General features: G+C 36.3%; 1 protein-coding gene across 1 annotated transcript in view; it reads right to left on the bottom strand.

Annotated features, from left to right (window-relative positions):
* VAV3 (vav guanine nucleotide exchange factor 3) overlaps positions 1–20,446 on the bottom strand; it is a 147,523-nt gene that overhangs the window by 9,543 nt on the left and 117,534 nt on the right. The window contains exons 20-25 of the mRNA XM_058808132.1: positions 18,054–18,190; positions 14,305–14,370; positions 10,677–10,711; positions 8,811–8,927; positions 8,043–8,130; positions 4,753–4,882 (exon numbers count right to left, since the gene is read on the bottom strand). Coding sequence (XP_058664115.1) covers positions 4,753–4,882; positions 8,043–8,130; positions 8,811–8,927; positions 10,677–10,711; positions 14,305–14,370; positions 18,054–18,190 — 573 coding nt within the window. The remainder of the gene's footprint in view (positions 1–4,752; positions 4,883–8,042; positions 8,131–8,810; positions 8,928–10,676; positions 10,712–14,304; positions 14,371–18,053; positions 18,191–20,446) is intronic.

The following is a 20,446-nucleotide window of genomic DNA, read 5'->3' as shown; positions in this document are numbered from 1 at the left end:
ATATAGTTTAAGTTGACCTGGAGTCAACTCCAAACTATGGCATGGAAACAAAGCATGTGTTCTGCCCTGTAAATCATTAACATCAGTAGGAATTCCACAGCTGAACTACATCCTTTAAGGCCCAAACAGAACTGCTCATATTTGCAGCTTCCCCAACTTGCAATAAACCCCTTGAGCAAGCAAAAAGAGCTTGGCCTAGGCAATACCAGCACATCATCCTAAGCCCCTGTAGCAGCTTCCCTGGGTGAAAGCCACAGGTGCTCCTGCTCTGTTGTCAATAAAACTAGGGCACTTTTAAATGCAAAAATTAGATTAAATTAACTAGAATTGCTTCAAGTGAAACTACAGTTTATTGACCTCACATTTTGTCCCTCTTTGGAAGAGGCAATAAAGATATATAGTGTATATGTCTAATGAAGTTGGGATCTTTGCTCCCAGCTGTGATTTGGAAAGGTACATCCATCTCAACTGGATAAATGATAATGCAGCCTCTAAATTATAGCTAATAATATCTGTAATTACTGAACAAGAATTTTCCTTCCAAAAGTAACAGGGTTATATTTATCACTTACAGCTATTTCTCTGAATTTATTCTTCTAACTACACATGAAACACAGTAATTTGGCTTCAAAATGGTACTTGCAGGAATGATGACTAGAATGATTTTATGCAAGAATCCATGGTGGAGGTAATGGTACTGTTTTGTGCATCTCACCTGGATGACAATAGATACATTTGTGACAAGGAAACTACAAGCATGAATAAAATGAACAGAATTGATACTGTATTTTAACATTCATAAACCTTGGGTTGAGAAATAAAAAAATATCCCACAAGACAAACCAACAGCATTTTAGGATAGTGTCTCACAGAACAAGAAAATCATGCTCCAGGGCCTCTTACTCTCTAGAAACTCCCTTCTGATCCTTCCCAGTGATGATGCTTTCTCCACCTCTAACACTGAATGGAGTATCTGGGGTGAATGAGCGGTTCCTTTATACTGGAGACAGCAACCCCAAGGAACAGCTCTGTGGGGAATTGTGCTACACAAACCAAGAGGGCCACTTGACTCGAAAGCAGTGTCCATTCTTAGAGGCAAACACCTGCCTTTACTTCTCCAGAAGCACAATGGCAGAGTGGGACAGCAGCCCACAGGAACACACTGTGCTGTATGGGGGATGGCTGGTCCTTAACTGAGCAGACTTTATCCTGATTTTTCTCCCTGATATAGCTGGAGGGTTGGTTTTATGTGTCAAACTCTGAACAAGTAAATGTGGGCAAGGAAATCCTACTAGATTTCTACAGATAACTGATCTGTTTTGATGATAGGGTGTTGGTGTTGGCTTCTAAGCAGAAAGACTGAATTCTTTTGAGGCCCTAAGGGTTGGGATGATACTTGTTTTGCTTTACTTTACTAACAGATACCTTTACACACTTAATGCATTAAGCATTAGGCAGTTAATGCATTAAGCATAAATGAGATGTGATATCTAGTTAATATACCTACTCCTAGTTAACTGACAAAGAAAGATATCCCTCAGGTACGACTTGGCTTCATGATTTAGGTTACATTAAAATTTAAATTTCATAAAGATTCAAATTTCTCTATATGATTGTGCTCTGCATAAGCAAATCAGAATAAAGTGCCATTATTCTACTCCACAGAGTAATGTCCACTTCTCTTCCCTTTTTTTGCCTTTACTTCATTTACTGGTTGATCATTCCTATATTCTAATGTAAGAATTAGTATTTTTCTGTGTAGCAAAACAAAACTTGATCAAACTGTGTGTGTCTAGAAAAGCCTAAGATTGAAAAACTAACAAAGAATATACCACTTCCCAAAAAATATTCCCAATTAACTTGAAGTTTTATATTGACAGAAGCAAACATCTGACAGCTTTTACAACCACATTAAAGGAAGTGTACAATGAATATGAGAACAACACGGGTGACATCTGCAAGACAAGGAGACTGAAAGCAAAGTTCTAACCCAAGTGGGAAGCCAAAAGCTGGAAAGGCAAAATAACTATCCCACTAGGAGATTTTTATTAATGTTCTAAAACATTACTCTAAAAATCAAGTAGATGCTGAAGCAAGAATCAAATTACCTGATTTAAGAAAGTTTAAGAAGTTACAAAGAGACTTATTATGATTCATATTAGAAATCACAAGTTAAATGAAATACCAGTTGTTTTTCTTTTCCCATATGGCTAAATGACAACATAACAAATACCAAAAATAAATTAACATACATCTTTCTCACTCTTTTCTGGGAAGTAAAGTCAACTCATTATTGCCATCCAATTTCACAGCAGCTCAAAGACCTTGGCAGCAGAAAATTATAAAACTCTGTCAAAGCCTGCTGTGGTTCAACTAATATTTTTTAGAAATACTTTTCCTACTTATTCTGTCAGTTATATATCCTAAAGATCCACTGTTTTGAAAAAAATGCTGATGTCTTTTCAAAAGATGGCTTCATTAAAAAATCCAGGTATGTGAATAGTATAGAGAAAAACACTGCATTAAACCCAAATCCTTCTCTAAATTAGCTTCAAACTGTCAAGGCCCATTGTATTCACTACCTTCAGCCCCATGCTGAGTAGCTGCAAAATTGAAAAAATACAGAGAAGTGCCCCCTCTCTCCTCATCTACCTTGTCTAGCTTCCTTCCAACATTTTTTCTTGCACTTGGATTATGTGGGAAGAGATCCAAAAAATCAGCTGTGTGATGTTCCTCACTGAGGGCTGTCAGTAACCTCCATGTCCAACTGCTGCCCCATGTGACTTATTTGCTTCATCTACTAAACCAAACTGCAGCCTCAAGTTTCCCAAATTCTTTCTAAATTCAGCCCAGCAGGGTTCACACAGCATAAATATAAGGCTTTTCTTACAACAGCTTGGTAAAATGAACAAGACAGCTTAAAAACCAAGCAGAGTGACCCAGAGAGGGACTGATCATCATGATCATTTTGGTTAAACAAACAAAACAAAACAACAAATAAATCACCACACTCATGGGGACACACTTTACTGTCCAATACATTAAAGGACATGTCATTCAGAGTCAGTCTAGATAAAGCAGCAGAATTATGCAAATCTATTAGATTTTACATGAGTTTGGGAATTGAAAGGTTTTTCAGGTCAGTTGGGTCTAAGACAAAACCTGCAGTTTCCACCAGCACAGTCTGCAGCAGCAAAGGGCTGATAGTTACTGCAGCAGAGATGCCCTTCCTCATCCCCTGGACTACAATGAGAGCATCCCTCAGTCATTTCTCTTGCTCTCCCACATACTGCCCAAAAGATCTTGTAAAAGATGTTTTCTTTTGTATGATGACCGAAGTTAATGAGGATCTACCATAAAACTTGCGTCCTGTAAAGCAGGAAAGGATTGAGCTCTTGCAGAGTAAGAAGTTGGTGGGCAGTATAGATACATTCAAACTGAGATACATTCTAACTGGCCTAAGGAAAAAACAGAAAACAGTCTGATTCAGCTCACAGTCAATAACAACTAAAAGAAATGCAAAGTAAATCAAGAGAGAAGTACAAGGAGACCATGAGCTAAAGGGACAGGGCAGAGAAATTCACCAGGAATGGACATGAACACCACAGAGAGGAGACAATAGACAGAAGTCCTGGGAAGCAGTAAAGGAGAACAGAAATGGAAAGAAGATTAACTGGGAGGTAGAGACAGTAAATGAAATGCCAGGGTCATGCTGGTTTCTCACATTCATTTGTCCTAAATTATCTTCACTTTAACTAAGAGAGGAAGAAAGCCTCCAAAGTTACAGAAATGTTACGGAACAGAGGCAAGCAAGTAAACAAAAGCTCACAGAAACAGCAAATGAAAGTAACAAAGCCACCACCATCATCACACAGACTAGACTGGGCTTTTTTGGGCTTTTACAGCAGTCTTCATATTGTTAAAACCCCCATTCATTTTTATTTTTCTCTTATTATTTCTTACAGTACAAAGATGCAGCCAATGACTGCAGAACAGCAAATCTAATATTTGCTCTTTGACAGAAACATTACATATTTTCCAGAGGCCAGCCATGTAGTAGGTTTTATCATTAACACTGAACCTGTCCATGTCCTAAAAATCATGCTAACTTCCACTTAAATTTTAATAGCTTAAATAAAAGACAGCATATGCATTGCAAGGCTTCTCAGTTTATCTCTAAACCTCACAACTTTTTAACTGCTATTTACATTGGACAGTAGTCCATGAACTTTTGAAGCTTAGTAAGGGAACCCTAATGATCATTCCATGTTTAAAAACATGCATAAAAATAATTATGATACAGTAAATCTAATTTTTTACACAATTATTTGGTATTACTGAGGTGCTACTTCATAGAGCTATGCCACAAGACTGATTTATTTAAATCTCTTTTTAAGGATTAGAAATTGTCACAGATATTAACACTTGTAGCTGCACATAGGCAAATTTCTTAAGAAACTAGGCAACATGCAGTTTAATCTCTCACCAGCATGTCTAATAGAATTTTTGAATATCGGGGAGATTTTAAGTTTGGCAGCAAGACAAGCTTGCTAGACATGTTTCTAAATTTCCTGGCAGATCCAAATCTGCTTAGCTTCCAAAAATCCTAGCTAAAAGCATTGCCATAGTAATTGGTTATATGTCAAAAATGGAAAATGAAAATGCTTCAAGGACCTTGTCCTTTTAATATACATATATACACATACACACATATATATGACAAAGTAATCCACAAAAATTTATAATCCTCACCATTGCCACCTGTTCTGTTACTCCTCTGTCCCACTGAGTTTTCCGATTCTTTGTATGGAAACTGAAGAGTAGTATCCAAACTTCGAAAACCTTCTTTGAGAGAGTGGTGCTTGTAGTATTCTACAAGTTCCTTTCAGAAAGGAAAAACACTTGCATTGGAAATTGAAATCACACACCATTCAGCATTCTGGTGTACCGCCAATGACAGCTTCATTATACCAGTAACCTTATTTTACAATACATCCCATAGAAAATGGTTATTTTTTTAAATATAAAGTACCAGCTTTCATATTGCCACTTAACAAAACAAACAAACCAAAAAAGGCACCCCAAAAATCAGCTAAGTAAAATCTTTTTGTCAGAGTCAACGTTTGCTGCTCCTTTAAGTCAGGCTGAAGATGGCTTTGCTTTTCTGGAGGCAGGCAGAAGGCAAGGTCAGCTGCTTGCTAAGGATGGAAGGGTAAATGTCCCTGTTTTCTCAAATCTCTTTTGCTATAATAAATGATGTTTATCTACACAGGCATTTGTAACATCTGAAATAAAGCACAAGGCTTATAAATTAACAGCAACTTAATGTGCAGATACTCAGATGATGTAAAACTTCAAGGCAGGGCAGGCTTGGGGGGTGTCAGACAGTGCACACTGACTGAAAAATCCAGTGTTTCACATTCTCCTGGTACCCAATCCAAACATTTCATTGTCTCTGTGTGTGTGCATCTATATAAAGCATTTGTAGGTACACACTGGAGTATTTTACATATATATGCAAAAATTCATATATGTAAATATGAAAGAATAGCTGAAATAGTTTATGTAACCAAGAAGACAAGTGACTAAAATTCCTACTCTAAAGAAGGCAACACCCATCAAGATTCTGACAGCTCATGCTCTTTGTTTGCAATCTTCAACCCCTGCCATTGTCTGCTGCATTTGAACTAGCCCTGAAATCTCAATATCACATCGTTTGTACATGGAGCTAGAATAAGATTAAAAGTGACTGGACAATTCAAAGGAAATGTACTTCAATTGATTCATTCCAATGTGGGATTTCAGTCTTCAGAAATGCAAGCACAAAGCAATCTATTTACTATAAACCCCTCAATTCATTCCACTTATTTACATTTAGACTTGCAAAATCAGAGTTGACCAAGCCAAGCTTAAAATTAGGAGATTATACCGTGTCTAATCATTTTATTCTATGAAAAAAAAAACTCAACCAAAAAATCAGGAAACAAACAAAAAACAAAAAACATCCAGCACCACAAAAAGCTACCAAAATGCTTAGCCTATAATAGCCTACGTCAGTGATACCAAGAACTCTTTGGGCTTTGCTGTTTGGTATCAGCACATCACACAAACTGGAATGACAGCAATGAAATTTACTCCCATATCATCACTAAATATCCAGACATTTAAATTACCATGACAATACTGTGTGTGATTTGTAAGTAAGTAGCATTCAAAGTAGGATATCTGGATAAATGGAATATAATTAGTACGAAACTTTTGTTATCTTTTTGCACAGTGTAAGTCTGTAAGGATTGTTCTGTTTGGCATAAGTAATTAGAATTCCAAATGGACACATGTTGTTTGAAGGCAAAATAAGTAAATTGGTTTTAAACTGAGGAAAAAGAAAAAATCATTTCATGTCACAGAGTTACCTTTAAAACTTAGGTTTTAATTCCATTCTTCCATGAAAATGGTTGACTGACAACTGGCCTCTAAAACATGAATTGCACAGATCACAGTAGCAAGCTCACAAACAGATGAGTGAGTTAAGCAGTCTGTGCCAGCATGGATGGGGTCCTCAGGAGCCTGTCACATCACCCTGATTCACAGCAGCGGCCAAACTGACCTTCCACTGCACCCTGCTCTACACACTCAGCACATTTTAATTACTCTGGTGGAAGTTTTTCAAATGTACCAGGAAAAGTAGACACAAGAATTCTTCTACTTTTTTTCCCCTCCAGAGCAGTACAAAACGCTGTGTCACTGCAGATCACTACTTAACATTTCCATGGATGCTGCCTTTGTCTCTCTTCTGCTCCCGCTTCTACTCGATCTACTTTTGCTCCTCTTTTCTTTAAGACACTCTTACTTTTTCTCTTGCATCTATCCAGAACAAAGCAGTTGCTCCATAGCATGTACAAACACCACACCACTTGTCTATTTAACTCTCAAGGGTAGAATTCACAATACCCTAACTCTGTATTATAAAATAATTCTTTCCTACTTGAATGCCAGCAAGGCTAAGTTGGTAGCAGTGAGGTCGTTACACCAGAAATTTCTTCTGTCCTCCTAATTCTGCGATGCAATGCATATTCTATTTGCTAATTTTCCATTCAACTTGGTCCTTTATTAATACTTCTGCTCTACTTTGGAGGCTGCACCAGTGCATTAAACTGCACCACTGCCATAAGAAGAAACCTGGCAGTGTGGCAGGTCGCCAGCTGCCCTGTTTTGCCATGATCCGTTTCCAATGAATCATATTCAGGGTTCACAGATTAAGCAGCCACCTTCCTTGTCTACGTGAGCAACATCTTCATTTCAACTGCTAAACAATAGCTAAACAATGCTACTGCTAAACAATGAAAAGATGTTACGGTCCCCAGCCCTAAAACTGCACAACTCACTGGCTTGTAAGTGTGAAATGAAGATAAGAGTGCAAAAACAGCTTGGTGCATTCTTCATCAAGAAATTCATGTTCTTGCTGTTCTAATGAGCACTTACAGGTTATCATTTAATCTCTCCCCACTTCTAGGATGCTCTTGTTTTACAGAGTATTAGTTTTACAAGACTATCAGTGGTTAAACTAAAATAATTTCCAAGGCTTCCTGGTTTTAAGGCTTCTTCCTGCTCATTTTGTATTGTCTTTTATTTTAATTTAGCATTTTCACATACTTGATTATGCATTCAGGAAGGCTGCTGCATAAATTTTAATCCAATTGATTCCTACAAACCAAGATTTCCAAAGATATCAAATTCTTCTTTCCAGATTCAGCCTAACTCCAGAATGGGCTGATGGATGGGATTTAAATTCCTCCTCTTTTCCCCTTCACTGCAAGGGACACAGTCCAGTCCTAACAATAAATATGTAGTCTTAAGCACATAAAATTATCACTTAGAGCTAAAACCATAAACATAAAAAATTATCCTATTAGCAGGAGTAGACACAATTGAAATCTTTCACTCACATAGCTTTATGGAATTTCATAAACCAAAGTAGTTCTCTCTAACAGAAACAGCTACAGAGAAAATCTCACAATGTTAAAAAGCTAATCAATGCTTACCATTAAATTTTTAAATTTTCTATTTTCTGCAATGTGGAAAAAGCCATCTCTTGTTAAAATCTTGATGTGTTTCACTTCATTATTGTACCTGTGGGCAATGAATAACTTATGAATATAAATGTGTTTTTAATCAGACACAATCAATAATTACCTGAGGGCATGCCCTTAGAACACCACACACATAAATTCTTAAGACAAAATGTATATCTGTGCCAAAACAAAGTTGACATCTAATCAACCAAACATATTTACTAAAGTACAGCTAAAGAAGTAATCTGTCATCAGAAAAAAAAAAAGTCTCAGCTAACTGCTTATTCTAATTGGGAATTCCCATGTACTTCCTGCTTTTATATTCATATTGATCAACTACATGAAGGCAAAAAATTATTTGCACCCACAAAATGTACAAACCCACATTTTACTGAACAGTCTGAGATGCAAAGGGCTTTGAGTTCTCACCAAAGTCAATTGAACAGATCTCACTGTACTGCAAACAATGCTTTTACTCTTCTCCAACATACTCGAGCTTTATTTTTGTAGCCCCAATTTGCTACATCAGCATTACAAAACCATTGCTTCTTTGCTCCCATAAACCCTGGGTATTTTTTGACAGCAACTTCAGTTTTCCTATATTGACTCTCTTCAAGGCTGCACATAATTATATAATGGAAAGAGTGGCTTGTTTTCTATATTTATTTCAAATACTATCTAGACAAAAATGAGAACAGGAAAACTTTCTTGGGGCATTCTTAATCGAATTCCACTTACTTAATGCTAATTGCATATTCTCCTGATTCTTTGGTCCTGTGCCGCACCAGGTAAGTGCTGTTTACCCTGTTGATCAGTTCACTTTCTGCCTGCAATCGTTCCATTGCTCCTGCAAACCTGTAACAAGGAAAATAAAAATTGCCTATGATTTTTTTCAAAGCTCCAAAGGTGTATTAAATATGCAATAGAGAGTGAAAATATTCTACATATCATGAGGACCAAGAATATATCCGTTGCAATTGAGTACCACTTCCAGATTTCTGAATGAGGAATAAAACATGAAAAAATTCATGTTGGGGGCTGTGGAATTCCTAATTAGTAAAAGTACTTTTATTGATTTTGAATAGAACACCTGCTAAGGAAAGTGCTCGAGCCCAAGCATTAGCCGAGTGACTACTGGCTTGAAAAGTTCATAAAACCAGCTGGTCTATCTGCAATATATGCTGCAAGAGAAGCAATACAACAGTGGTCCAGAACCTTTGAACCTCCCTGAGTTCTAGAGAGATTTATTGCAACAAAATGGAGAAGCAGCCACCAGAGGTAGATTAGGTCAACAAAAGACCTAATTGAAAATTTGGTACTTACACAAGACAGGATTTTATTTCATTTCATAATTATGCATAACCTCTAAAGGCTCAAGTGCAATGGGTATACCCAACATCCTGAGGAAAAAAAATAAATAAGCCAAACCCATCTAAATTTGAAAAAGCTGATGCTAAGTGTTGAAAGCTAAGACAAATAAATCACTGGCTCTGCAGCCTGGCTGCATGAGCAGATTTGTGTCCTTGCTCTGCCTTGTGGTTTGTGTAGGATATCATGAGAGGCTGTCAGCAGACACTCATTTGCAAAACCACAGGTTAAACTGTTAACTGGGGAAAGTGACCTGGCTTCTAGGGAAATTATGCTTATCTTATAATTTTACAAAGGCTGTCACTACCACAGCCCACCACTATGTAAAATTTCACACCAATACATCACAACCAATTAGAAAGGAGCTTTAAGTAAAATAATAGCTCTTTATTAAAAATCCATAGAAGATAAATACTAATGCCAGTAACATGCTTTCCTGTAACAAAATTATAAATAGACCATATGTTAGACATGAATTCAAAATATCAATTTCAAATAATAAACACTTTACTTGGCTTGTTATGAAAAAATGACTATTTGTTTGGGTGTGATCCTAATTTCACTTTTAGCAAGTTAAGAGGAAGTCAGAACTCATGTCTAAATGGCAAGGCATAAAATCAGTGAAAGAACACAAGTGATGCTTACTCTGCTCTCTCAGAACCACCATGTCTTTTCTGAGTTGTGGGAAAGAGTTCACACACTTCATAAACCCCAGAGCAGCAGTGGTTGCAGTTTTGATACAATATTTTTTCAAAGCATCATCAAGGTTGCAGGAGACCTTCAAGATTCATCTAGTCCAACCCTGCACCACCATAGACACCCCTAAACCATATCCCCAGGTGCCACCTGTATCTCTACAGTTTCAATGTTGGCGGGGGTTTTTAAGGAAATGCAGAATTATTCATGATACAAGACGCATTTAATATTATTCCTTCTGTTATTCACTCAACATGTAAGATATACTTCCATGCTTCATATTATAACCATCTCCTATTGTTCTATTTCAGACCTCTGGGACTAAGGCTGTGCAGCCACAGACATGTAAACAAAACATCAAAATCATTATACCAGAAATGCTTTTAGGCAATGCATGGTATTGCTTTCCCAAACTATTACATAATGTTGTCTTCTGAAGCCTAGAAAGGTTAAACCAATATAATTTAAATTGTAGTAAACACAGCTGCTTTCTGTGACTGCTTCTTTCAGAGATTCTTGTAAGAAAAGACAGAGACTTACCACAGCTGTGAAGAGTAGTCTACTGGCTTAGGAACCTAGGATATCAAAAGATACAGAAAATGAGGATCAAGATTTTTTCCTGAAAACCAGATAATAGATTGATTTAACTATCAATATCCAGGTGATCTGATTTGTCCACAAGTCTATTTTCTTTAAAGGAAGTTATAATAAAGGACAGATATTCTGTATCATTCTGAAAGTAGTACAGAATTTTTCAAGTTCTTTTCTTCTGTTTGTCTTGGGTAGGTTTACTTCACAGAACGTTTCAAACAAAGCTTTTCTGACAGTGCCTGTATTCAAATTTCATACACAAAATAGCTCAGTGCTCTGTATTGTAGAAAAGTGCACTAAAACACGCAATCAATTTACAGTAACACATAAAACTCATGTCATGTATTCAGGACTGTGTGGCCTTGGACTGGCCACTGGGAAGTATGCTCTATAATCTTCAGAGAGACCTGAGGATATTCCACAACTTCTATCACACGACATCATTCACTCCTTTGTATTTGACTTGGGCAGCTGTTGTACTGTATCTTGCTAAATATGTCATTTGATTCTGAAATTAAATTTAAAAATTAAACTGCAATCAGCTTGCAAAATGTATGTTACATGTACACAAACTTATGTATAGATAATGATTACTCATGCACAAGAGGCACAGTATCATCTCCCATTAGTGTGTGAGAAGTCAGTACTCCCCTACTCTTCTAAAACAGTGTGAAAATGCACAGTGCTGAAAAATGGACTTTAGTGAAAGGTTAACAGAAATCTCACACACTTATAACTTAAGGCCACATATTCTTAGGTAAGCAAACATGTTTTGTTTTTTCCCTTCAAGTAAAACCAATGGATGTTTTATTTTCTGGACTCTAATAGGGTAGAAATTACAGCAACATTCTTCTCAAAGATTTTTTATTCATGATATATGGAATGTCACCAAAAGAGACTTCCAAAAACAAATCAAGTCAGGAAAATATTATTACAAAGGCCTCTAAACTTAAATTGATTGAATTGCAATCAATTACAATTCCCACAGTCTTGACCTCAGGTATCAACCAAGATCTCTATCAAGTCTCTAGACTTGACCTTGAAATAAACTTCAGTCTGGAAGGCATTAAAGCTCTCTGTGAAAAAACCAGGCTCACGTGTTTGGCTTGTGTAGCAGTAAATCTTAACAGGTAATAAACAGTCACTTAGTCAAGTTCTTGAGAGAGCAAAAGGAAACGTGCATTATTCCCAGAGAGTAGACAAAGGGCTCTTTTCACAGCAGCCTCTGCAGCCCATGAACCCCTCAGGAGTGCAGGGGGGCACCCAGGAGAGCCCGGGGTCACCGTGGCAGCAGCACTGGCCTTGCCCATCCCCGCAGGTACTGATGGTGCTACTCAGGCAGCTCTGCCTCTAATGGGGAGACCTGGCAGAAAATTAATGGACTATGTAATTGCTGACAAACAATTCCTAAGAGACATGTTTCAGTGGATCAACCTGATGACACACTTCAAGGCCACCATTTCAAAAATTACAAAGTTTTTACACGTTTTTTTCATGTTGCAAGATATCCTTAAGTATTTCAAATTTGTTTCAATATTTCTAGCAGTGCTAATAAACTGGAAAGGATATAAAAATTCAAAGACTGTTTAAGTCCATCCTCCAGAGAAGTTAAATGACAGATGAGTAGTTGCTTTTGTAAATTTTGAATGGACAAATATATTCCTATAACAAGTGCTGTTCATTGGTATAAAGAGGATAAAATCAAATGTTTTTCCAGAAGCTCTTGGCTCCTACTGTGCTATGTATTCAATGCCTCTACAGAAACTAGAAAAATGGAGGAAAGCTAGGAAGAAACAGGTATTACTCATATAGGGCATAAAATGTCTGCTGACATATACTACTTATTTTAAAGGGAAAAAATTGTTTATAGGGACATCTGTGAAAAGTCTGGAATATAGATATTCTGGAGCTCAGCAGTTTTTCATTCAATATTCATTCCTAAAGTCTTCTGATATATGGATTTTATGCTGTTTCTGGGCATTTTTATATCAGATGGTTGTAAAGACTGTTAGACTTAATAATAACAGTAAAAGTTATAGCATGTTTAAAACCTGATTGATGTTTCAGTATCTTTAACTGCATCGTTTATCATAATAAGATGTTTATATTTCATCCTTCCAAGTTAACAGTGGTGAAGCATCAATTTATCTTTTTGTTCTGATCACGACACCAGTTGGTAACATTTCATGAATAGTATTTATTTATTCTGTAAAACTGCATTATTTTCAATACTCCTCTAAATAGTATATTTTAAATTTAGCAGAAAGCTTTACCATTAGAAAGATACCTACATAACACCCCAGCAGCATTTTTTCTAACTTCAGGATATTACACTGCCAGTGCTTTTAAAGTATATTGGTGATTCCTAAAAGTGCTGCTACAGTTGGGGTCAATGACTGCTGGGGTCACTGACAGTGGCACCATGGAATGGGAAATCCACCCTTGAACAATAAGCAAGGGGTGGGAAATTCACAAATTTAACAATAAGCAAAGGGTGGAGGGATGAAAGCTAAATTCACACAACAATTTCATCTTTATTTCAGATTTTGTCCTCTCACCCAAACTAAAAACACTTGTACCTATAAATAGTCTGTGCATTCCTCTTCAAACAAAATCCTGGAATTACAGGGTATTAAAGATGTCTTATGGTATTTTAACACATTTATACTCTTTAGGATCTCATGTATACTTGGTCTGGAAACTAAGGCACAATAAGCCCCAAAGACATATCAAAATGCAGCTACTAAGAGCTGACCTCACCTACTTATAAAAGCCATTGAAGTGGCATATCTTGATTGCTGTAACAAAAGCAATTTTATTAATAAGTCAAACTGTTGAGAATCAGGTTCAAGTAAGTGAAACTACCTTAAAGCAAAGTAAGGACTAGGATTCATTACAGGGTTTATGGGTTTTTATCAATTAACCTCAACAAAGAAAGGCAGTAATCTGATGCACAGTGTCACAGACGGCAGAGAAGGAGTAAGTGTATTGTATATTAATATATCATCACAACTGTACGTAAAACTCTTAAGTACATATTATAAAATTATTTTTCTTATTACTTTCACAAATTTTTCTAGATTGAGAAGGTTCTTGTGTGAAGTAAAGACAGGTAAGAGCATAAAGGAAAAATAACATTTATCAAGCAGTCAGAATTCAAAGTTTTATATTAGTTTTACAATTTTTAAACTTACTACCTAGGCTGTAATCCCTCTCTCTAACCCAAAGTGACTGGGGAATAGATTAGAGCCACAGCACTCTCACATTCCTGCTGGGGAATAAACCAAGTGCACTTTGACATAAAATGTATTTGATCTACACTCTGGAAACTCTTCAGACAGTTCAATTTATTAATATTCCCAAAAGTGAAACCTGCTTATTTTCTTGACATGTCCTACTTACACCCAATAACCAAAAGTATTAGAATTCTCTACTATAAGCAATACTGAATGCATCATGAAAGCAGCAAGGAACTAGAAACAATATTATTTTTGTAAGATAAAATTAATCTTAATGAACTAATGAACAGGACAGTTTTCCTGTAAGGTGGCAAACAGAACTAAATAGTTGTACTTACACATGGGCAAGGTTTTACTGCATCACTTGGGAAGAATCCAAGCTCTCCTGTTGTTAGATTTCTTCCCTAAAAAAAAAAAATTCAACTTTTGAGACATAATTGGGATTAACAGTAAATAATAATGCACACCCAGGGATTTAGGACAATAAATTTTAGAGACAAGAGTCTTTAACATAAAATGCTGTTCTAATGAAGTGTTACTCAATATTTCTGTGGGTTTTGTTGTTGTTTTGTTGGAGTTTTAATATAATTAAGTAATAATTATAACTGATAGATCTGAAAGCTCTGAGAGATAAGAGGCAAGAAGGGAGCTCAGAGACTGTGATGTGATTCCCAGCTCTGTCGATGTCTGCCAGTGTTTGATATCTTCATTAATGTTAATTATCTCCTTTCAGGTTATTTCCTCCTCAGCTGGCATTCTACAGAAAGCTGCCACCTGCAACCTTGCAGATTCCCACAATGACTACACCTCTGTGCAGCAGTGGTTGCAGCACCTGAGAGACCAAACTCCAGTGGGATTCGGAGCTCGTGATCCAAGAGTTAAACCCTTCCATAAGGGATGCACATCAGTGGAAACCGACTGGGCAGGGGAGCACCAGCAGAACTGAAGATGACTCCCTGGCTGTGATGCACTGACATGCTGCAGATGCATCCACACAACAATGGGGAGAGCAGGGGCAGAAATGCATCCGGCATGGCCTAAACTGAGCCTTCGCTGCACCACAAGGGCTGCCCTCCCAGAGTGGCAGCGCCACCAATTTACTCCAGGTTCTAAGTACCAAAAGCGACCTGACCATCACAAATCCACGCACCAGCAGCTCACACACAGTTCAACACCAACCAAGCTCTCCTGAAGAGCACCTTAAAACGTCTTTTCATTCCTAGTAGTAATATTTGGCAGTGAAGACACATTTCAGAGTAGAAGAGAGCACATACCTAAAATTCTGAACACAGATTCATAAAATGAAGGCATCAAAATGTGTATTTAGGCAAACAAATGTTTTAATTTAACTGATTTTTTAAAAGCCCATAAATTCTTAACCTCTATTAAATGTAATATACTGACTGTAAATATAATATACTCTCAACATTTGGCAATGAGATTAAGCATGAGTACTTTATAAGCATTAAAATCATGCAAATGATATTTCTTTTTTATTTTTGATGGCATACCTGCAAAATAAAAAAAATTAAAGGGAAAAACCCTCATAAGCACGCATGAGGATTTCTTCAGGGTTTCAGATCCTTTTGTTTCTGTAACACTAAATGTGTAATTCTACCATAATGTCACCACAAAAAATAGAGCTCAGAAAATTCAACAGAGTGAAGCTGAATGTAAAAAAAGAACAAGGGTTTATGAAAAGAAATAAAAACATGCTTTGACTGGTACTATCCTAAGCACAATAAGTGAGTGCACCATTCTCTGTAGATCACTATACATTTTTTATTACACACAGTAGATACCACACTAACCAAAAATACAGAGAAGTGCAGAGGCAGCAGAGGGAAAATCACATAGGCAGTATTTAAGCTACAAATCCTTTATACCGGTGATATTTTAAAAAATAATTCTGTGCAAACAAGTGACAATCTCAAAGATTTGAACCTGTGTTCAGCAAAGCTGCCTTACCCCATTTCACATCATCTGCTTGAATACAGGTTACCCTTTGTATCCACATATTCTACTTACTCCTGAAACACAAATCCCACTCGAGTACAGACCTAATTTTAAGTGGAGTTCTGAAGCAGTCTACCATCTAAGTGATACTTATTTTCAATACTAGTCCTACCTGAATAGCAAGTGGTACCACACTCAGTAAGAGCAGCCACTGAACAAAACATATTAATGTCTATCAAGACATCTTTGACCACACTTCAGCTACAGCTCAAGCACTGCTTAGTAACCTGTATTATTTATTTGATGTGCTGTAAAGAATGAATTAGTTTTACCTAAACTACACGTACTTATCTATTACAATCATTTGAATTTCTGAATGGTCAACTTAGAAAACCATTGTAATATTAGTCTAGTGGGTCAGCTGTAAATTACCCTAAAAGCCCTTTTGAATAATTAAAGATTTTAATATAAATTGCATTTTGCAGGCTCTTTCTTAATATGCATTTTAAAATGTAGATGTCATTAAAAGACTCAGAAAAATCTGTATTAAGCAGTCTGTGACAAGAGACAAAAAAAAATTCCTGAATGATGCTAATGGAGGTGACAATTTCCATTAGGATTCAAATCTATTACTGAGGCTTCTAGGGAAAAGCCTAACACACTTTCTGGTTTCTGCTAGTTAAACACAATGAAATTCTAGCTAAATTCTTTAGCATGATAATCACAAAAAACCTCTAAGACAATTGGCAGTAAATTGAGCTGACAGATGTGTATGAACATGGCAATAGAATCAGTCCCACGCGGTAGCAGTAATTTTGGCTTGTACTAATTGTATTAGTCAGATGATTACCTTCTAGCCAGTCCTCAGTCAGGAGCAGGTTTAAATGCTTCTCCAGATCAGAACTCTAGACCTTGCAGAACCAAGTCCTACATACAAAACTATACAGGCCAAACTCTGCCATTCGAAAAGATTTATTTTTAGTGATGCAAATTACCCATGGCGTGCTAAGTAACAGGTTGGGGGGTTTGGAGGGGAGTTGGTTGGTTCTTTGGGTTTGGAGGGTTTTTTGGGAGGGGGTAAGGTGATTTGGTTGTGCCTATTTACATATTTTTTACATAAAGTAATTCTATTGTTTATTACTTCCCCCAATTAAATGTTCAGGATGATACAGTGACATAGCAAGAGTTAAGTGATCCTGTCCTAAAGAGTTTGAAGAAGATTCCATCCTAACTGTAGCCAGAAAAACAGAAGCCAAAACAAACAAGAAGAAGTATGACCTAACTCATGAGACAGACCAGGCAGTTTTTATATTATATTCATTACCTTATTATAGCTTAAAAAAAAATCAGGAAGATCAAAACAGGAACATCAATTCAAGAAGACAGATATTTTCCACTTGTTGTTCTATTAATCTCCTGATAGTTCTGTTTAGCTCTGTTTCCATGTATCCAATAATACAAACAATTAAGAAAGCAATCAAGAAAAATGAGATTTTAATGCATTTACTGTTAAAGTGAATGCAAGTCAGCATTTTCAACATTTATAGTACTCATTTAGGAAGAAATTTTAGTAACAAAAGCAGTGATGTGAATCACATGACAGCAAATTGTGCCATCAATACAATATACTTCTCCCACGTACATAAAAACCCCTATCCTTAACTGACTTGAGGCAGCATCAAGTAGTTTAGGTGTGGTTCTGTTTTGCAGAGCTATTTCTCTCCCTTATAAATTTAATATTCACTAACTGGGTTTTGTCAACATAGCTTTTACTTATGTTGTGTTACAGAACCAGAACTGAAAATTCAAACACTTTGCTTTTTGAATTGTAAACATGCTCCTTAACTCCTTAATTTATAATTTCACTAGGATTGCCACCAATGTCATGTTCTTGCAGATTTATTCACCAGGATTCTTACTTTAAGTTTGCAAGAATGAAGATTTAAATCATATAGGAACTACTGGCAATTTCAAAGCAAAATTAGTTGTATGAGGCATTTATTTGGATAAACCACAAAGAATTTTGTTGTTACTGTTGTTCAAAAAGAAAAAAAAATAGGAGAGCAATATATCAATAAGAAGTTGATATCTGGACAAACAGAATATAGCCATTTGCTAAATGATCCAGTACCTGCCAAAATAAGCTGTGGGCATCTCCTCTAATGAGTTCAATAGTGTCCCCAACCTGGATATGCAATGGCGGCCCATCTTGTGCTGCCGGCTGTGGGATCCCACTGTAGTTCCGAATGACTTGCATTTTTGGTAAACCTGGGAAAAAAAACATTTTAAAAAATAAATAACAAACAAAAAAATCCCAAAAGCCAGAATCAGTTTTTACTTAATGACAATCTACTGAATCTGAAAACCATGAGAGCAATCAAGCAAAGAAACACTATGTCTTTAGCAGGTATTTGACTAAGGCACTCGGACTTAGTACTATACCAGGCACAACCAAATAGAAAAGAATTACTTTGGAAAAACATCTCTATCCTCCTTTCTTCTTGGAGTAAAGTTGATTTCATGCCTATTTAGACTCTTCCCTGTACATGCACACCCATGGATCTCCATAGGGTTCAAATATTAAGGCTATCTTTATAGTTTAACAAAGATCTCAATGATTAGCATTAAAGACACCAATACAAATAATCTCATCTGCTTTAGAATGCTATTACCAAAAACCTACAGCCAATGTGAACATGGCCAGGAGAGTCAGGATCACAATTCTTTTAGATTTCTCACAACACTTTTTGCTTTTAATTTTCATGTTATGGCATGATTTCTGGGTGCCTGCAGCAAAGCCTGGATCAATTGAAGGTTTCATTTTCAAGTCAAGAACTCTAGATGCACACTAGTCCTTCCACATCAATACTGACTGCAACATAGACAACAGCTGTGCTGGGGATATTTTTAATTTTTTTTTAAGGGAGCAACCCATTTCTGTCTGCTTGTGCAAACAACTGTAAGTAACTACAGTTCAAGAATCCTCCAGAGGAGTGTATCAAACGGGGGGGCAATCCCTGTATCTTCAGTCAGAAGATAAAACTGTAGATACTGCAACCCTATGTTCTTATAACTTTAACAGTTTCTTTAAAAAAAAAAAACAAAACAACATTTTAAGCACTATGGATAGCTAGTGTATTGCACTCGGAATGTGCTCTGATACTACAAGAATACTTGAAATCAATCACCCACTCCATAACAAATATATTAAAGATTTACAGGCTTTTAGGAAAGCATTTTTGAACTCTATTTCTAAAGGAAAGCATTTTATCACAACGCAGCTATTTTTAATTATTCTCCCTCTATCTTAAAAAAAAAAAAAAACACTATAGAATAATTTTCCTGATTTTAACTAAACATGAGATTTTCAAAATTGTTATCATTAAGTGGATATATAAATTTCAAAACTTAACCAGGCAGTTTTTCCTTAAGTAAGAGTTTTGTAAGAATATATATTAATAATTACAGATAAGAGTGACAGGCTGTAAAGCCAAGGTTGCTGGGCTGCCATATTTAACATGTTTCTTGCTGGAAGGTCATCATTAACTTCATTCTAACAACAAAGGATCAGCAGGCCCACAGAAGACTTATTTCTGTTGCAAGATCACTACTGTAATTTAGGTGGCAACAAACACAAATATCCATGATCTCCTCTAAATTGTATGAAACATGAAAGAAATCACCTTCCATAATTACTACTCTCTGTATTAATGAATAAATACTAATCCTAAGTGCTGATGAAACAATAAGCAAAGCAATACCAGCTCTTACATTACTCAACCCAAATGACACCTTAACTTTTACTGTTTCTGCAAGTTACCTGGCATACTTAAAATGAGCACCTAATTATTAGTAAGCCATTATTCCACTTAGGCAAATAGCAGACATTACTTTGTTCCTAAACTGAAGGCTTTCATGCTTTCATATACTGATTCAGGACCAACAAATGCTCCATGCACTGCATGGCAAACAGAAGTAATGCTGCACACAAGTTTCTACTGAGATCTGACAAGTTTGTCCTAATGGAAGGAAACTCCCCATCAGAATCTGAATTATAGTTCTGTGTATGTGATGAGCAGACTGCCAGCAGGTACTCATCTAAGAAGCATATATGGAAGTCAAAACAAATGCACAAAAAAATATTCACATTATAAAACCATGTATCTGGTGATTTAGTTTATCATATTATTAATGTGAAGATACAATATACTTAAAACCCCACCCTTGAACTTAGCTCATCAGAATATGCTCAGGAAATAATAATGTATTTTTCAATTAAAATCCTTGTGTTTTTTAAAGATACTATAGTTCTAAAGTTATTAATCATAAACATGAATAAAAGTACTTTTTCTTTCTATTTTCTATTTTATTTTCTATGATTATTGGTGTCTCTGAAAACCAGGGCAAGATAACTATGGGAAAAAAGGGAGAAATTGTGCTGTGTCAACCAGCAGAATTATTCAAAAGGTAACATAAAATTAATCCTGTTAAAATGTACCATGCCCAGAATACTTGTGTATAATT

The sequence above is a fragment of the Ammospiza caudacuta genome, chromosome 7 (assembly GCF_027887145.1).
Source record: "Ammospiza caudacuta isolate bAmmCau1 chromosome 7, bAmmCau1.pri, whole genome shotgun sequence".
In the NCBI taxonomy this organism is placed as follows: domain Eukaryota; kingdom Metazoa; phylum Chordata; class Aves; order Passeriformes; family Passerellidae; genus Ammospiza; species Ammospiza caudacuta.
This window is presented reverse-complemented; position numbering and strand designations above follow the sequence as displayed.